Source organism: Grampus griseus, assembly GCF_964374135.1.
Source record: "Grampus griseus genome assembly, chromosome: 2".
Classification (NCBI taxonomy): Eukaryota; Metazoa; Chordata; class Mammalia; order Artiodactyla; family Delphinidae; genus Grampus; species Grampus griseus.
The window spans coordinates 13,340,132-13,355,677 of record NC_139018.1 but is presented as its reverse complement, the minus strand read 5'-3'; the positions used below and the strand labels follow the sequence as shown (position 1 = coordinate 13,355,677).

The following is a 15,546-nucleotide window of genomic DNA, read 5'->3' as shown; positions in this document are numbered from 1 at the left end:
TATTAATTTTGTGTGTGTGTGTGTGTGTGTGGTACACGGGCCTCTCACTGTTGTGGCCTCTCCCGTTATGGAGCACAGGCTCCGGACGCGCAGGCTCAGCGGCCATGGCCCACGGGCCCAGCCGCTCCGTGGCATGTGGGATCCTCCTGGACCGGGGCACGAACCCGTGTCCCCTGCATCGGCAGGCGGACTCCCAACCACTGCGCCACCAGGGAAGCCCTATTAATGTATTTTTTACTTGATTATTGGCTGTCTCCCTCCATGGTGCTGCACCTTCTGCAAAGTCAGGGGCCATGTCTATTCCATTTACTAATATATCCAGTGTCTACTGCAGTGTCTGGGACAGGGTAAGCATTCAATATACATAGTAAGTGTAGTAAATGAATAAAACACATAGTAAATGAATGAATGAATAAATTTGCAGGGCCAATAAGAAATGCAGGGAAAAAAGCAATAAGAAAATAACCTATTCTGCATTAGGCACTATGTAGGTACATAGACTATCTCATTTATTCTCCCACAAAAACCCACTGAGACGCACACTATTACCCTCTCTTTACTGAAGGCGAAACTGAGACTTTGCTCCACTGAGCAAGCTGCCCAAATCACATGGCTAACGAGTGTTAAGGCTGGTGTTGAAACTCAGGTCTACCTGACTCTGCAGTCTGACTCCTCTCCCTTTGTCCTATTAGTCTGCATTTCCTTGCAGAACAAAGTCCAAAAGACAAGGTCAGGGCTGCCAGGATGAGTCAGGATGGGAAAAATGCAAGGTGGATGAGAGAGGGAATAGCTTAACTCAGAGTTTGCCCTGAAGTCTAAGTATCTTGGATTTAATCCCTTCCTCACAAAGAGCCTCTAACACATGGGCCTGGGCAGGAGCATTGTTTGGCAGTGTTGAAGCCACCACTTTTTCTGTGGATAAACACTTCCCTGTGAGAGGACTGCCAACAAGTATCCTTAACAAGTACAGCCTGCTTGGGCAAAAGCACACACCCAACACCTGAGGAAGCATGACAGAAAGTGGGCTGGGGCCAAAGATTTTAGGTCAAAAGGCCCAGGTTCAAGGTCTGGTTCTGACATTCCTCACCACTTGTGGACTTAGGACAACTCCTTTGATCTCTCAGATCTTCACTGTTTTCATCTGATTAATGGGGATAATAATATATACCTACATAATTGTTATGAACTGCAAATGAGAAACTCAATGAGCATGTAAACACTATAACCCTTACTGGAGATATATTAAAGTATCACCTTCAAGTAGGAACAAAATAAGGATACTTTCCACCACCTTTATAATAACATTGTTTTAGAAAAGTCTGGAGATAGGGCATGAAAGAGAGATAAAGTGGAAAACAGTAGAAAGGAAGAAAGAATAATGACAAAAATCATTCCTCTGCCATATGTTCATAGCCTTAGAAAAATGAAAAGAAACAACTCTATTTTTATGGAGGAGTTCAGTATCATGGCTGATAACCCTGTATTCCTATCCTTGTCAGCATTCAAGGTTCAGCTCAGGTGTCATCTCTTCCAGGAGCCATCCCCGAACTTCCGCACGGGTCCAAGACCCTTCTCTGGGCTTGCAGAATTCTCTGAGCGTTCCCCACCAAAGCAGCCCACGTGCTGTTTATGGACCTGTGTCCTCAGAAAACAGTAAGTTTCCTGAGGACATGCTCTGTGGCTTATTTCCTCTAGTGCCCCTGGTGTCAAGCACAGTGTGCAGAACAAAGAAGGCACTCATTAAATATTTTTGTAATTGAATTTTAAAAACCAAAGCATTGCTATATGTGAAAATGCAATGAAAAAAATGATCCTATATGCGAAGCAATACAAATAGAAAAGATCTGGGAATACAATCCATCTACTGAAGTCTGTAAAACAAAAATCTTGCAAAATGGAAAGAGGTATCATGGTCACAGGTGAGTAAAGACTAAATATAATTCTCCAAACCAATGTATAGCGTTAATAAAAATTTGACCAAATCCCAATTATTCTAAAATGCATCTAGAAATACCAACAGAAAAGGACAAAGGGTATTCTGAAAAATAAGTAGTTACTAATCCCTTCAGATGTTAAAACATATCATAAAGAAGCACTTATTAAACAGTGTCACACTGGTGCAATATAAGATTAGCAGAACAAAATAGGAAAGTTCAGAAATCACTGTTGTGTCTAAAATTTTATTAAATGACTTAAAATACATAACAGAAAATATGAAAAAAGAAAGATAAGATCATCTTAAAGTGGTACTGAAGTTTGAGGAAAACATTAGAGTCATATCTAATATCATACACCAAAATAAATCTCTCCAACAAGATTTGAAAATTAAAAGTTTTTTTTTTTAAAATGGAAAATGGTTGAAAACTTTTTATATCCTAGAGAAGATTTATCCCAGTATTTCAGCTTTAAAACAATGAAATAAATGTAATAAAAAGATAATCAGATTCAACTAATATATATAATAGGTTTAAAATGTATGAACAATTTAGAAATGGAAAAGTACTGAGTGGGAAATCATTCAGAGCAAACATAATAATGGGTTAACATATTTATGGTATAAAAGCTTTATTCAAATTATAAGAATAATACGACATCTTAAAACCAGAGAGAAAGTATAAACAAACAAAAAGGAAATATAACAAGGTTAAACATAAAGTTATCATATGACCCAGCAATTCCACTCCCAGGAATATACTCAAGAAAAATGAAAACATTTGTCCACATGAAATCTTATATACAAAAAGTTATAGCAGCATTATCATAACAGCCCAAAGTAGAAACAACCCAAATAATAAACGATAAAATAATGAATGGATAAACATAATGCAGTATCGCCATACAATGGCATATTATTTGGCAATAAAAAGAAATGAAGTACCGATGCGTGCTGCAACATGAGAACATTACGCTGAGCCAAAGAAGCCAGTCATAAAAGACCACATGTTGTATGGTCTGATTTACAGGAAGTGTCTAGAATATACACATCTATAGAGACTGGAGAAATTGGAGGTAAATAGGGAGTGACTGCTAATGCGTACAGGGTTTCTTTTGGGGGTGATGAAAATGTTTTGAAATTAAGTATTGGTGATGGTTGCACAACTCTGTGACTATATTAAAAACCACTGAATTGAATACTTTAAATGGGTAAATTCTATGGTATGTGAATTATATCTCAATAATGCTGTGATTTTAAAAAAAGAAAAGAAATATAGCTAGTAAGCAAATAGATGGAAAAAATTTCAACCTGACTGATAGTCAAAGAAATGCAGGCCAAAATGGCAAAGTACTGTTTTCACCTAGCAAATCAGCAAAGTAACTTAGAAACAAATGCAACCCCGTCAAGATTGTGAAGCAACCACTACTCTCCTGTATGGCCAAAGGTATAAGATGTTAGTATGACTTGTAGGAAGCAATTGGATACAATATATAGTAACGAGAATGTTAAAAATGTCCCGACTTCTGGGAATTTGCCCTTAGGAAACAAAGCAAAACAAGGGAAAAGCTACCTGAAGGAAGCTGGCACCAGAGCAGTATAAAAACAGGCTATACCCAACTATAAGTGAATTATACCATAGAGGCCATCCACTTGGTAAAATATTACATAACCATGACAACACTTTGAAGTTTTGATGTAATCTTGAGTGAAAAAAGACAGATATAGGCCCCTTTAATGCTATAAAATTATGAGGGCAAAGACTGACCAAGAACATACAAAAATAAAAATAAGCTACTGTTCTTTTCTGGTTTCCAGGCTTTTCTAACTCAGCTTTAAGTGTGCTGTAGCCTCCTTTCCCAGCCAGTCAGATGGCAGCCTCAAAGTCGGAGCAACATACTGGCCAGTCAGTTTCTTGACATTTCTTTAAGGAAGTAGTTTATTCAGATGCACTACATTAAGCCATGACCTATAACCTGCTGCTTCAGCTTAAGTGAAAAGGCGGGGATTGGGAAGGAGAAGAGAAGGGAGAATCCATCTTTTTTTCATGGTCTCATGTTTTAGACCCTAAAGCACAGCCACATGGATCTCCAGAGTCACACCCTGCCTTCCGTGTCAGTAGCCCTGAGTTCTTTTCTTAGGACATCTTGTTTGAGTTCAAGACACACAGTAACCTTAATCTAATCCAGTTGTGAATCCAACGTCTCAGCTGTGTCACTGCAAGTTCTTCCTGTGGGGGGGACAGAATCCACTCAAGGACTGACCACGATGACCAGTGAACGGCTCCTGATGAACAGATGAAGTCTAGGCTGGGCCCTGCAACATTTGGGCACCAGCTGTTTCTCAACACTTCAACGCTGAAACAGCCCATAAAAAAAACTATGGGTGTCCCGTAATTTAGCATTAACTTCTTTTCTAAAATAGGGTGTAAAGAAATGAACTGTCAGCAGAAGGTAAGGTTCCACCCTGGCGTGGCTTCTGCTCAAGAAAGCCATACCCAGCTGGCTGGCTGATGCATGCAAAGGACAGAGACAGGATGATTTCATTTGCCAAAAGCAGGGCTCATATTATGATATTCGAGGGTGAAGTCATCTTTATTCCTATCATTGCACCTTTAGAAGCTTCTTGTGGGGCAGATAACTTTATTTACTGTTGGTGTAATGCCACCATCCAAAGATAAACTAATCAAGGTCAACCTATGTCATGTCCATCTATTCTAATTTGGTTTGCTTGATTAAATTATTCTATATGCATAATTTTGGAGGTATTTCTCATTCCCCTTCAGAGAACAAACTATCAGAGAAAATTATTAGCAGATGTCTCTGTGACCCTAATGTAACAAGGACAACACTAAACAAATATTCAATGCACGCGGCTTTCAGGTATTCAAATTTCCTTTGGCCCTGCCTCCCTGTTTGGAACAAGGAGGGGGAACAGTACATGGAAAGCTCCTATCATACTGGGCGGAGAACACTGGTGGCTCACTGGTTTTCTTCCCCAGACAAGTCAGGCAGTATTAATCCCGCCATGAAAATGGAAAGCTGAAGCACACAGATATGAACGACTGGACCAGGTCCAACAGCCGGGTGAGCAGAGGTTCAGAACCCGGGTACGATGTGGGGACTCTAGGCGAGATGGTGTTCCATTAGCTTCCAGGCAAGAAACGCAAAACCAAATTCTCCTGAAAAAATTACTCCATAAATATCTCTTTAAAATTACTTAACACTTTTAATAAAACAGCATGTCTAAAATACTCCATATTTTCATCTAAATATCTGAAATCTTCGAAGGTGAGGAAAGATTCCACCGCCAGGTGACACAGGAACAGATAATGACAATAAAACGAACATTTAATGTGTGCTAAACATGTACTGGGAACAACATGAGTTGACCCAATTTATGCTCACATCAGCCTTACAGCAATTATTATTGCTATTTTACAGCTGAGGTTCGGAGGCAGCACAGAGAGGTTGAGTAACTTGCCTGATGTTCCACAGCTAAGAGGTGGCAAGGCCAGGATCCCAACGCCGGCGTCACTTAACCCCTGGGCCCTGCTGCCTCTCCCAACTTAACTTAGCCGCCTGGAGGGGAAGCCAAGGTCAGCCCCCTTTCTGAAGAGCCCCCGCCCTTCAGGAAACAAACAACACTAACGTTGCTAAACATACCCACTCTTAGAGAAACTAGAAGAGGAATGCGGCTGCAGCAGAAACAAATCGATGGTTCCAGATTATGAAAAAACATTTTCCACAATACTCCAAACTGTGCTCAAAAGTTCTCCTCAAATTTTATCCTTGCTAGTGAATGACATTAAGAGGCAACACATAAATAAAATGCCAAAAGGTCCCGGCAAACAGAAGTTTCTTCGCTTTAGAATGGCTGGGAAATGAGGGGAAAAACCACTGAAAGACTGTCTTTGCCCAGCAGAACAAACACAGGAACAGTGTGTGGGGTTTTCTACTTAAAGGGCTACCTACCCAGAAAAGCAAAGCACTATTTACCTAAGCTTGCCCCAGTCTTTTGCTTCCTTCAGATTTTATTTTCCTAACATTTGTTTTCAATTTAGCATAATTCTTAAAAGTCACTTAAGTTAAAGGAAGAAAAAAAAGGCCAAACAGGTATCTTCCTCTGCATGCCATCATTGTCTTGCCTCATAAAAACCCCTGAACTTCCACCAAGCCCAGTGGTCACTTAAGGAAGGTCATTTTTCCCCTAGACTTCTAATTAGTCACAGATAATTTATTGAGCATCTACTACAGTCAAAACAGATGTTTCATTCATTCAATCTCTCTCATTGCTAATATCCCAGCTTCCTGGATCTGGGGAGACCCAAAGTGGTTTCCCATGAAGGAAAACTCAGACTGGAAAATCAGAGCCAGAAATGTGAAAGTCATCTAATATATACCCTGAAATTGAACCATACACTGAGTGAGGCTGCTTCCCCACACTACTAAGAGCTATGGCTTGCTTGGTCAAATACTTATTGAGCACTTTCTACATATAAGGGTGTAAGAAACTACGGGGTTCCACATTTATTGGCAGTGGCCTGGGATAATGAAGTAAGTGATGCTGAACTAGGTGTCAGAAGAGCTGAGTTCTAATCTTAGCTTTGGCCCTAACTTCCTGTGTGTCCTTGGGGGTCTCCCTTTCTGGGCCTCCATTTTTTTCTCAAAATCTAACATCCTATGATCACTGTTTCCTCAAAACCACGAAAAATATTTATTTTAAATCCTACGATTATGAGAGTCTCCTTTCTGGTCTGGCTAAAGAAACCAGTGGTGAATAGGTGGTTATAAAGGAACACAACAGGAAGTACATCTAGATCTGCCAATTCCCACATCATTAAAGACACACATAACACATGAACCTCCTTTCTCCCAGCCAGGAGAAGGCAGCCCCAGCGTGACAACAGAGAGTAAAATGCAAAATAAGGTCCTCTAAGTGGCAAGGACTGTGGGGTCCACAAGAACAGCTTAGCTGGCATAAGCAGACTTCTCAGCTGCCCAGCACTGGCCATCAGGGAGGTAGACAAAGAAAATCATGCAGATTTTAAAATCAAGCTGCATGATCATTTCTCTAAAGATCGTACCATCAGTTCTGAATAACAAATAATTCCTTTCTCATAGAACAACATTTTGGCAAGACAGCCAAATATATTCCTGAATTCCTGGATATCGCGAACCATGATGTATAAACCATTCTGGTATGGGCCAGGCCAGACACCACTCCCATCATCCTCTCCCCCTCTTCTCTGTGGCTCTCACCCTACTCTCCCTGCTCTTGAAAGGTAATTCTGATCCTTGCCACCCACATCAACACACTACAAAAAGATTTCTATGAAAGAAACTACTTCCAGTCTGTACACTTATAAAATAACAAAAACTATCAAGACTTTGGTAGTCCCTCTCTATTCTAATCCTTAAGGAAACAGAGAACCCATAAGTTGATGGGAAACAAGATTCTGACCATTTTCAAAAAGTCTCACAGAACTTCTACTCATTTTAAACAATCTCACAGGATGCACCTCTGGGTCCGAAAGGGGAAATATCAGGATCCAGCCTTGGTTAGAACACCAGGAAGCTCTGTAAGGGGCGGACTTGACTAGGAGCTATTGTTTTTAGTAAAAATAAGTGTCAATTACCAAGAATCCAATTCGTTTCTGAATCTGGGCTAAATGCCTTTATTTAAACGACCTTTTACAATGCCCACAAGAACTCCATGAAGTAAGAACCATTATTATGCTCCTTTTACAGACAGGAAAATTAACGCTGAGAAGTGAAGGAGGTAACTTAGTGAAGAGCAGAGCCAAAGACAGCGATCCTTCTGAACAGACAAATTGCCCAAGCTCCCCAGCCTCATCCAGCCTTCAACGTCCTCTGTCTGAGGGCGTGAGCTCAGGGTGCCTTGCTCACTCGTTCTCTCCTCAGATGGCCCTCTGATCAGCTTCTGGTTTCATTCCCCACAGCAGAGGCAAACCACTGACTGCTGGGAGAAAACCCAGATGGTCTCAAGGAACACAGCCTGCTCCAAGCAGGTTGGTTGAGAGTCCCCAGCAGCCCTTTGGCATGACCATTGAGGTAAAGCCTCCCAAACTCCAGATGTACCCTATGTGGGTACAGAATCCACACAAGTACAAAGGAAGCTCAACCTGTTTTGCCCATGAGAACAGGAATGAGTAGCCAGCTTCGGGGCACTGAGGGTATAAACAGATGCATAGTGTCATTTCTGCTCAGAGGATGTTAAAATGCTTCCCAAACATTGATCCATCTATTTTCACAAGGTGCCACCTTTATTTACCACCATATTCTCCATAGCATTAAAGAACAGAAGCAAAGCTTTGCACCCAGAGACAGACAAGCTGAAGGCTTCCAGAGGCTGACCACAGTTCTGTGAGATCTGATTTGAAATTTTAAAAACTTATCAACTGAACGAACACATGGTCCTCACTTACCCTTTCTATCTCTTGGAGGTACAGGAGTGCAATGTCCCCTGCCTTCTCATAACACGTGATGACATCCTGTTCCCGATCCACAAGGAGATTACTGGTAGAAGAAGAAATAGGCAACTTCTCTAAACAAAGTCCTAAAAAAAAAATCAACATACAAAAACTGGGTAAGTTGTTTTTCATGGGGCTTAATTTTTTTTTTTTTTTTTTTTTTGCGGTACGCGGGCCTCTCACTGCTGGGGCCTCTCCCCGCTGCGGAGCACAGGCTCCAGACGCACAGGCTCAGCGGCCATGGCTCACGGGCCCAGCCGCTCCGCGGCACGTGGGATCTTCCCGGACCGGGGCACGAACCCGTGTCCCCTGCATCGGCAGGCAGACTCTCAACCACTGCGCCTCCAGGGAAGCCCCATGGGGCTTAATTTTTTAATATTGCTCTAGAGGGCCAGATAATATTAGAGAAGCAGATACTCTGCCCTCTCTCTTTAAGGACAAAAGGGAACAGCAAAATGGAGTACCAAAAAGAATATCCATAAGTTTCAGATGAAGGAGGCCCCTATATATACAGAAAGCACCATTTGACTTTGATATCCAGGTTGAGAATTTGATCGGGTACTTCACCATGATTCCATTCAGATCTAACAGAGCTTCTCATTCAAGTATGTCTCAAGGTCCTTAAAGAATTTTTTAAAGTAAGTACAGGTAGGCTCACAGCACAATACTAGGTACAGAGTATCTTCTGTCCCATGATGTACACTTAACCGATTGAACACAAAACATTTCTAAATGCTCTCAGGAGCCTCAGTTACCAGGAAACTCTTCCAACTCTCAGCCCTAGAGTTCTGTAGTGATGACAACACCCCAAGCCACCTCTCAGTTCCAGGCCAAGAAAACACCCAGAACATTGCTGTGTGGGCACACCTTGGGAGATGGAGGGGTTACTCTTTGCCAAGAGAGAGTTCAGGGCTGGGACGGGATATGAAAGCATGAAAGACTGAGAAACAACAATGCTGAGAGGAGCAGCTGTTGTGTAAACCGAGCACCAACCTCAGCCCCTGCTCTGGGCAACCAGGCTGGGGCACGTCGGGCTCCAGGTCCCCGCCTGCAATTGGAGGCAGAGAGGGAGCCCCGCGGGGAGGGTTTCTGCTGTGTCAAGTGCCCTGGGGTACCGGGAAACACACACTGCACATGTTCACTCCACGCACGAGGGTGCGAGAAGCTTCAATGCGGACACAGTCCGGCTCTGCAGCTGGAAGGGGCCAGAGAGGTCCCTGGGAAAGCCACTCATTTTATAGACGAAGAAGCTGAGAGCCATCATGGTAAAGTAAGCGACTTGCCCAAAACCTGACAGGCAGTTAACAGCACAGCAGGAACGAGAACCCAGGTCTGGGGCCTCCCAAGCAACACCTGTCAAGTGAGCTGCTGGCTTTCAGAGCAGACACCACCGCAGAGGGGACCAAACACACCAAACGCCAGCAAGTGACCCAGAGCCTCCCATGCATCACTCTGAGAAGGGCCTCCTCCAAGGTGCTCTTATCAAACTGTGACAGTCCCTCTAGGCTGTAGAAGGTGATAGGAGGTGGTCGTACTGCATGGGAAGGAGAAACCACTTCCATCCACAGGGAGCCCACAGCTGAGGACAGTGTGCCGGGGAGCTCAGAGGTGACCACGTTGTCACAGAAGGTGCGGATCGGCCAAAGATTTTGTTACTGTTTAACAGCTATATTGAGGTTGCGCTTTTTTAATGTTTCATCATGATTTCTTTTGTTTTTATTGACTCTTACTTTTTATTAACTAAAGTCCATCGTTTCCATTAGGGTTCACTCTTAGGGTTGTGAAGTTCTATGAGTTTTAACAAATGCATGGTGTCATGTATCCACCATCACAGCATCGTACAGAATTGACTCACTGCCCTAAAATTGTGCTCTATCCCTCTAGTCCTCCTCCTGAACCCGTGGCAACCACTAATCTTTTTACTGTCTCTACAGTTTTGCTTTGTCCAGAATATCATATAATTGCAATCATCCAGTAGGTAGCCTTTTCAGATTGGCTTCGTTCACGTAGAAATATGCTTTTAAGCTCCCTTCATGTCTTTTTGTAGGCAGATAGCTAACTTCCTTTTGTCGTTAAATAACATTCCATTTATTCATTATTTAAAGGCACCACGGTTGCTTACAAGTTTTGGCAATTATGAAGAAAGCTACTATAAACATTCACGTGCAGGTTTTTGTGTGGACATAGACTTCAACTCAATTGGGTAAATACAAAGAAGGGGAACTGGTGGATTGTATGGTGAGAATGTGTTTGTAAGAAATAGCTAAATAAATATATTTAATTTACAGATAGCTTTGTAAGAATAAATATTATTGGGTTGGCCAAAAATTTTGTTTGGGTTTTTCTATCAGATCTTATTTTTAGCTTTATAAGGAACTACTAAACTGTCTTCCAAAGTGGCTGTACTATTTTGCATTCCCGCCAGCAATGAATGAGAGTTCCTACTATTCAGCATCCTTGTCAACACTTGGTGTTATCAGTTTTTTGAATTTTAGTCATTCTAGTATGTATAGGGGTGTCTCACTGTTGTTTTAACTTGCAGTTCCCTAATGGCATATGATATTGATCTTTTCTTACGCTTATTTGCCACCTGTATACCTTCTTTGGTGAAACGTCTGGTCAGATCTTTTGCCCTTTTTTCGATTCAGTTGTTTGTTTTCTTACTGTTGACTTTTGAGTTCTTTGTATATTTTGGATACGTGTCCTTTATCAGATATCTATTCTGTAAATATTTTCTCGCAGTCTGTGACTTTTCATTCTCTTAACAGTGTCTTTCACAGAACAGAAGTTGTTAGTTTTAATAAAGTCCAACCTATCAATTTTTTATTTCAAGGATTGTGCTTTTGGTGTGGTCTCTAAAACGCCACTGCTAAATCCAAGGTCACCTAGGTTTTCTCCTATGGTATCTTCCAGAAGTTTTATAGTTTGGCATTTTACATTTAGGTCTACAATCCATTTTGAGTTGATATTTGTGAAAGGTATAAGGTTTTTGTCTATATATATATATATATATATATACACATATATATATATGTGGCATGTGTATGTTCGTTTGTTCCAGCACTATTTGTTGAAGAGACTACCTTTCCCCATTGAATTGCCTTTGCTCCTTTGTCAAAAATCAGTTGATTATAGTCGAGTAGGTCTATTTCTGGGCTCTCTATTCTGTTCCACTGATTTTTTTGGTCTATTCTTTCACCAATATTATGTGTCTGGATTACCAGTATACAGTATATCATTTTTTAAAAATAGCTCTACTGAGAGATAATTTACATGCTATAAAATTCACTCATTTTAAGTAAAATTCAACATTTTTAAAATAAACTCATAGAGTTGTACAACCATCAACACAATCCAGTTTAAGAACATTTCCATCATCCCCAAATGATCAAATGATTGATTGCCCAAATCAATCTCTATTCTCAGCCCCAGCCTCAGGCAACTGTTAACCTGCTTTCTGTCTCTGTAGATTTACCTTTTCTGGACACTTCATAAAAACAGAATCATATAATATCTGGTCTTTTGTGTCTAACTTCTTTCACTTAGCATAATGTTTTCAATGTTCCTCCAAGTTACAGCAATACTCCATTTCTTTCTACTGCTGTATGGATATAGTGCATTTTATCTGTCCATTTGCCAGTAATGGGCATTTGGGTTGCTTCCTTTTTGGCTATTATGAATAATGCTGCTATGAACATTCAGGTATAATTTTCTTGTGTGAACATATATTTTTAATTCTCTTGGGTAAATACCTAGAAGTGGAATTGTTGGGTCAGATAACAAATTCACTTTTAACTGTTTAAAAAACACTTGTTTTCCAAAGTGGCTATACCATTTTACATTCCCACCAGCAACTTATGAGGATTCCAGTTTCTCCACATTCCTGTCAATACTTGTTCTTGTCTGACTGTTTTGTTATAGCCATCTAAGTAGGTGTGAAGTGGTATCTCATTGTGGTTTTGATTTGCATTTCCATAATGACTAATGATACTGACTTTTCATGTGCTTATTTGTTATCCATACATCTTCTTTGGTGAAATGTCTATTAAAATCAGTATTGAGTTTTCTGACCTATGCACAGAGTATGTCTCTTCATTTATGTAGGTCTTCTTTACATCTCTGAGCAATGGTTTGTAGCTTTCAGTGTGCATGCCTTGCAAACCTTTTGTTAGATTTAAGTATTTCATATTTATTATGCTGTTGTAAGTGGTATTGTTTTAATTTTCATTTCCTTTTGTTCATTGCTAACATATAGAAATACAATAGATTTTTGAATAGTGATCTTATATTCTGTACCCTTGCTAAATTCACTTATTAGTTCTACACAATCATGTTGTTTGCAAATAAAGACAGTTTTACTTCCCCCTTTCCAATCTGGATGCCTTTATTTCTATTTATTGCCTTATTGCCTTATTGCACTGTCAAGAACCTCCAGTACAACACTGAATAGAAATGGTGAGAGCAGACATCCTTATCTTATTACTGACCTAAGGGAGAAAGCACTTAGTCTTTCACATGAAGTTTGATGTTAACTATCAGTTTTTCATAGATGCCCTTTATTAGGTTGAGGAAGATCCCTTCTACACCAATTTTGCTAAGAGTTTATATCAAAAATGGATGTTGGATTTCCTCAAATCCTTTTTCTGTGTCTATGGGTTGTTCTCTTTTATTTAATCTGGTGAATTAAATCGACTGATTTTCAAATATTAAACCAAACTTCCTTTCCTGAGATAAACCCTATTGACCATGATGTATTAGCCTTTTTTTATATTTTTAGATTTGATTTGTTAAATTTCTGCTTGGAATTTTTTCATCTATGTTCATGAGGAGTATTTGTCTACAGATTCCTTGTAATGTCTCTGTCTGATTTTGGGATTAGGGTAAGTCTTAACCTCATAAAATGACTTGAGAAGTATTCTCCTCCCTTCAATTTCCTGGAAGAGTTCGTGTAGAATTACTATTTTGTTCTTAAATGTTTGGTAGAATTTACCAGTAAAGCCATCTGGACCTGGAGTTTTCTGTGTGGAAGTTTTTTAACTATAAATTCCATTTCTTTGATATACGGTTGTTCAGATAATCTCTTTGTTCTTAAGTGAGCTTTGGTAGTTTACATCTTTTAAGTAGTTTGTCCATTTCTTCTGAGTTGTCAAATGTATTGGTACAGTGTTGTTTATAATGCTCCCTGATCCTTTTAGTATCTGTAGAATCTCTAATGGTGACATCTCTCTCATTCCTGATGTCGGCACAGTTTGTGTCCTCTATTTTCATCCTGGACAGTCTAACGGTTTATCAGTTGAACAGTTGAAATTCTCATTGAGATCTTTTGATTTCATTGACTTTGGTTTCACTGATTTTTCTCTATTATTTTCCTGTTTTCTACTTCATTTATTTCTGTTCTGATCTTTATTATTTCCTTTCCTCTGCATACACTGGACTTAATTTATTCTTCCTTTTCCAGTTTCTTAGGGTGGAAGCCAAAGTATACATCTGAGACCTTTTTCCTTTTCTAATATATGCACTTTGTGTGATGAATTTCTCACCAAGTAGTTTTAGCAGTATCATACAAATTTTGATATGTTATGTTTTTATTTTTATTCAGTTCACAATACTTTCTAATTTAACTTTTGATTTCGTCTTTAAAATTGTGTTATTTAGTTTCCAAACACTCATGGATTGTCCAAAGATCTTTCTGTTATTGATTTCTAAATTAATTCCATTATGGTCTATGCAGTAAAGACTAAACAGGCTTGAGATGTTCAAACTCTGCCCATTCCAAAGAAAGGACTGGCCTTTGATCAGCTGGGAGAAAAGCTCTAAGCCCTTGGAATATCCTACCGGATAAGAGTGTCTTTGTACATCTGGGGCCTCAGGCCATGCCATTTAGTTATACTTAGAATGTGATTTACAGTGTAGGTCTTAGGCCACACTATACCACTTTGACCTCTAGGGAGACTAGAGACCAAATAATTAAGTTCTATGCCTTCTTGACTGACCCCCAATACAAACCGTGGACATGATGGCCTGAGCGAGTTTCCCTGGCCGGCAGTACACCATTAGTGCTGTCCCACATCGTTGCTGGGAGAACTAAGTGCTGTCCATATCACCCCACTGTGAGAAGATGACTTAAATCTTGTGGTCCCTTCTGGACTCTGCCTTACGTGCCTTTACTAATTTTAACCTGTAGTTTTTTGTTGTAATAAACTGTAACCATGAGTATGATAGCTTTTCTGAGTTCTGTGAGTCTTTCTAGTGAACCACTGACCTGAGGGTGGTCTTGGGGATCTCTGACAGAAGTCAGAGAACATATTTGAACCCTTCTAATTTTGTTGAAATTTGTTTCTGGCCCGGAATATGGTCAATCTTGGTGAGAATCTTGAAAAGAATGTGTATTCTGTTGTTGGGTGGAGTGACATATAAATGCCAACTAGGTAAAATTAGTAGATTGTGTTGTTGCAACGTTTCTGTATCCTTACTGATCATCTGTTGACTTGTTCTATCATTTATTGAAACAGGGTATGGAAGTCTCCGAGGACTGCTGTCAGTGGTTGCTTGAAGGTTTAACTTAAAACAGTCTACGTCAAATGATATTATACTAATTCACATACAGCATAACACCTTTACTATTACATACTTCCATTTCTCTCTTTCCAGTCCGTATCTTCGTATTATATACATTATACTTTTACACAGATTATAAATCCAATGCTACATGATGATTATTTTTATTGAAATGGTGGATTATGTTTTAAAGACATTTTAATAAGGAGGAAAAACTGATATAGGCTCTAATATAGTTACGATTTCCAGTGCGCTTTGCTCCTTTGTGCAGATTCGTATTTCCTTCTACCTAAAGGGATTCCTTTAATATTTATTACAGTGTAGTTCAGCTGATGATGAGGGCTTTCAGTTACTGTCTGTCTGAAAAAGGCTTTATTCCACCTTCATGTTTGAGAACATTTTCATTTTCATTCACTTGACAGGTTGCTTCCCCCGCCCATGCCCTCCACCCTCCTAGAACTAAAGATGTTCCTCTATGTATTCTCACTTGCATGTTTTTTTACAACAAATCTGCTGTCACCTTATGTTTATTCGTCTGCATGTAATGTGTCTTTCCTTTGGC

The 15,546-nt window shown here is 40.0% G+C and overlaps 1 protein-coding gene across 3 annotated transcripts in view; it reads right to left on the bottom strand.

Annotated features, from left to right (window-relative positions):
• TTC7B (tetratricopeptide repeat domain 7B) overlaps positions 1-15,546 on the bottom strand; it is a 237,585-nt gene that overhangs the window by 171,929 nt on the left and 50,110 nt on the right. For all 3 annotated transcript variants that reach the window (XM_082647696.1, XM_082647697.1, XM_082647698.1), the window contains exon 4: positions 8,382-8,512. In XM_082647696.1, the coding sequence (XP_082503822.1) occupies positions 8,382-8,512 (131 nt within the window). The remainder of the gene's footprint in view (positions 1-8,381; positions 8,513-15,546) is intronic.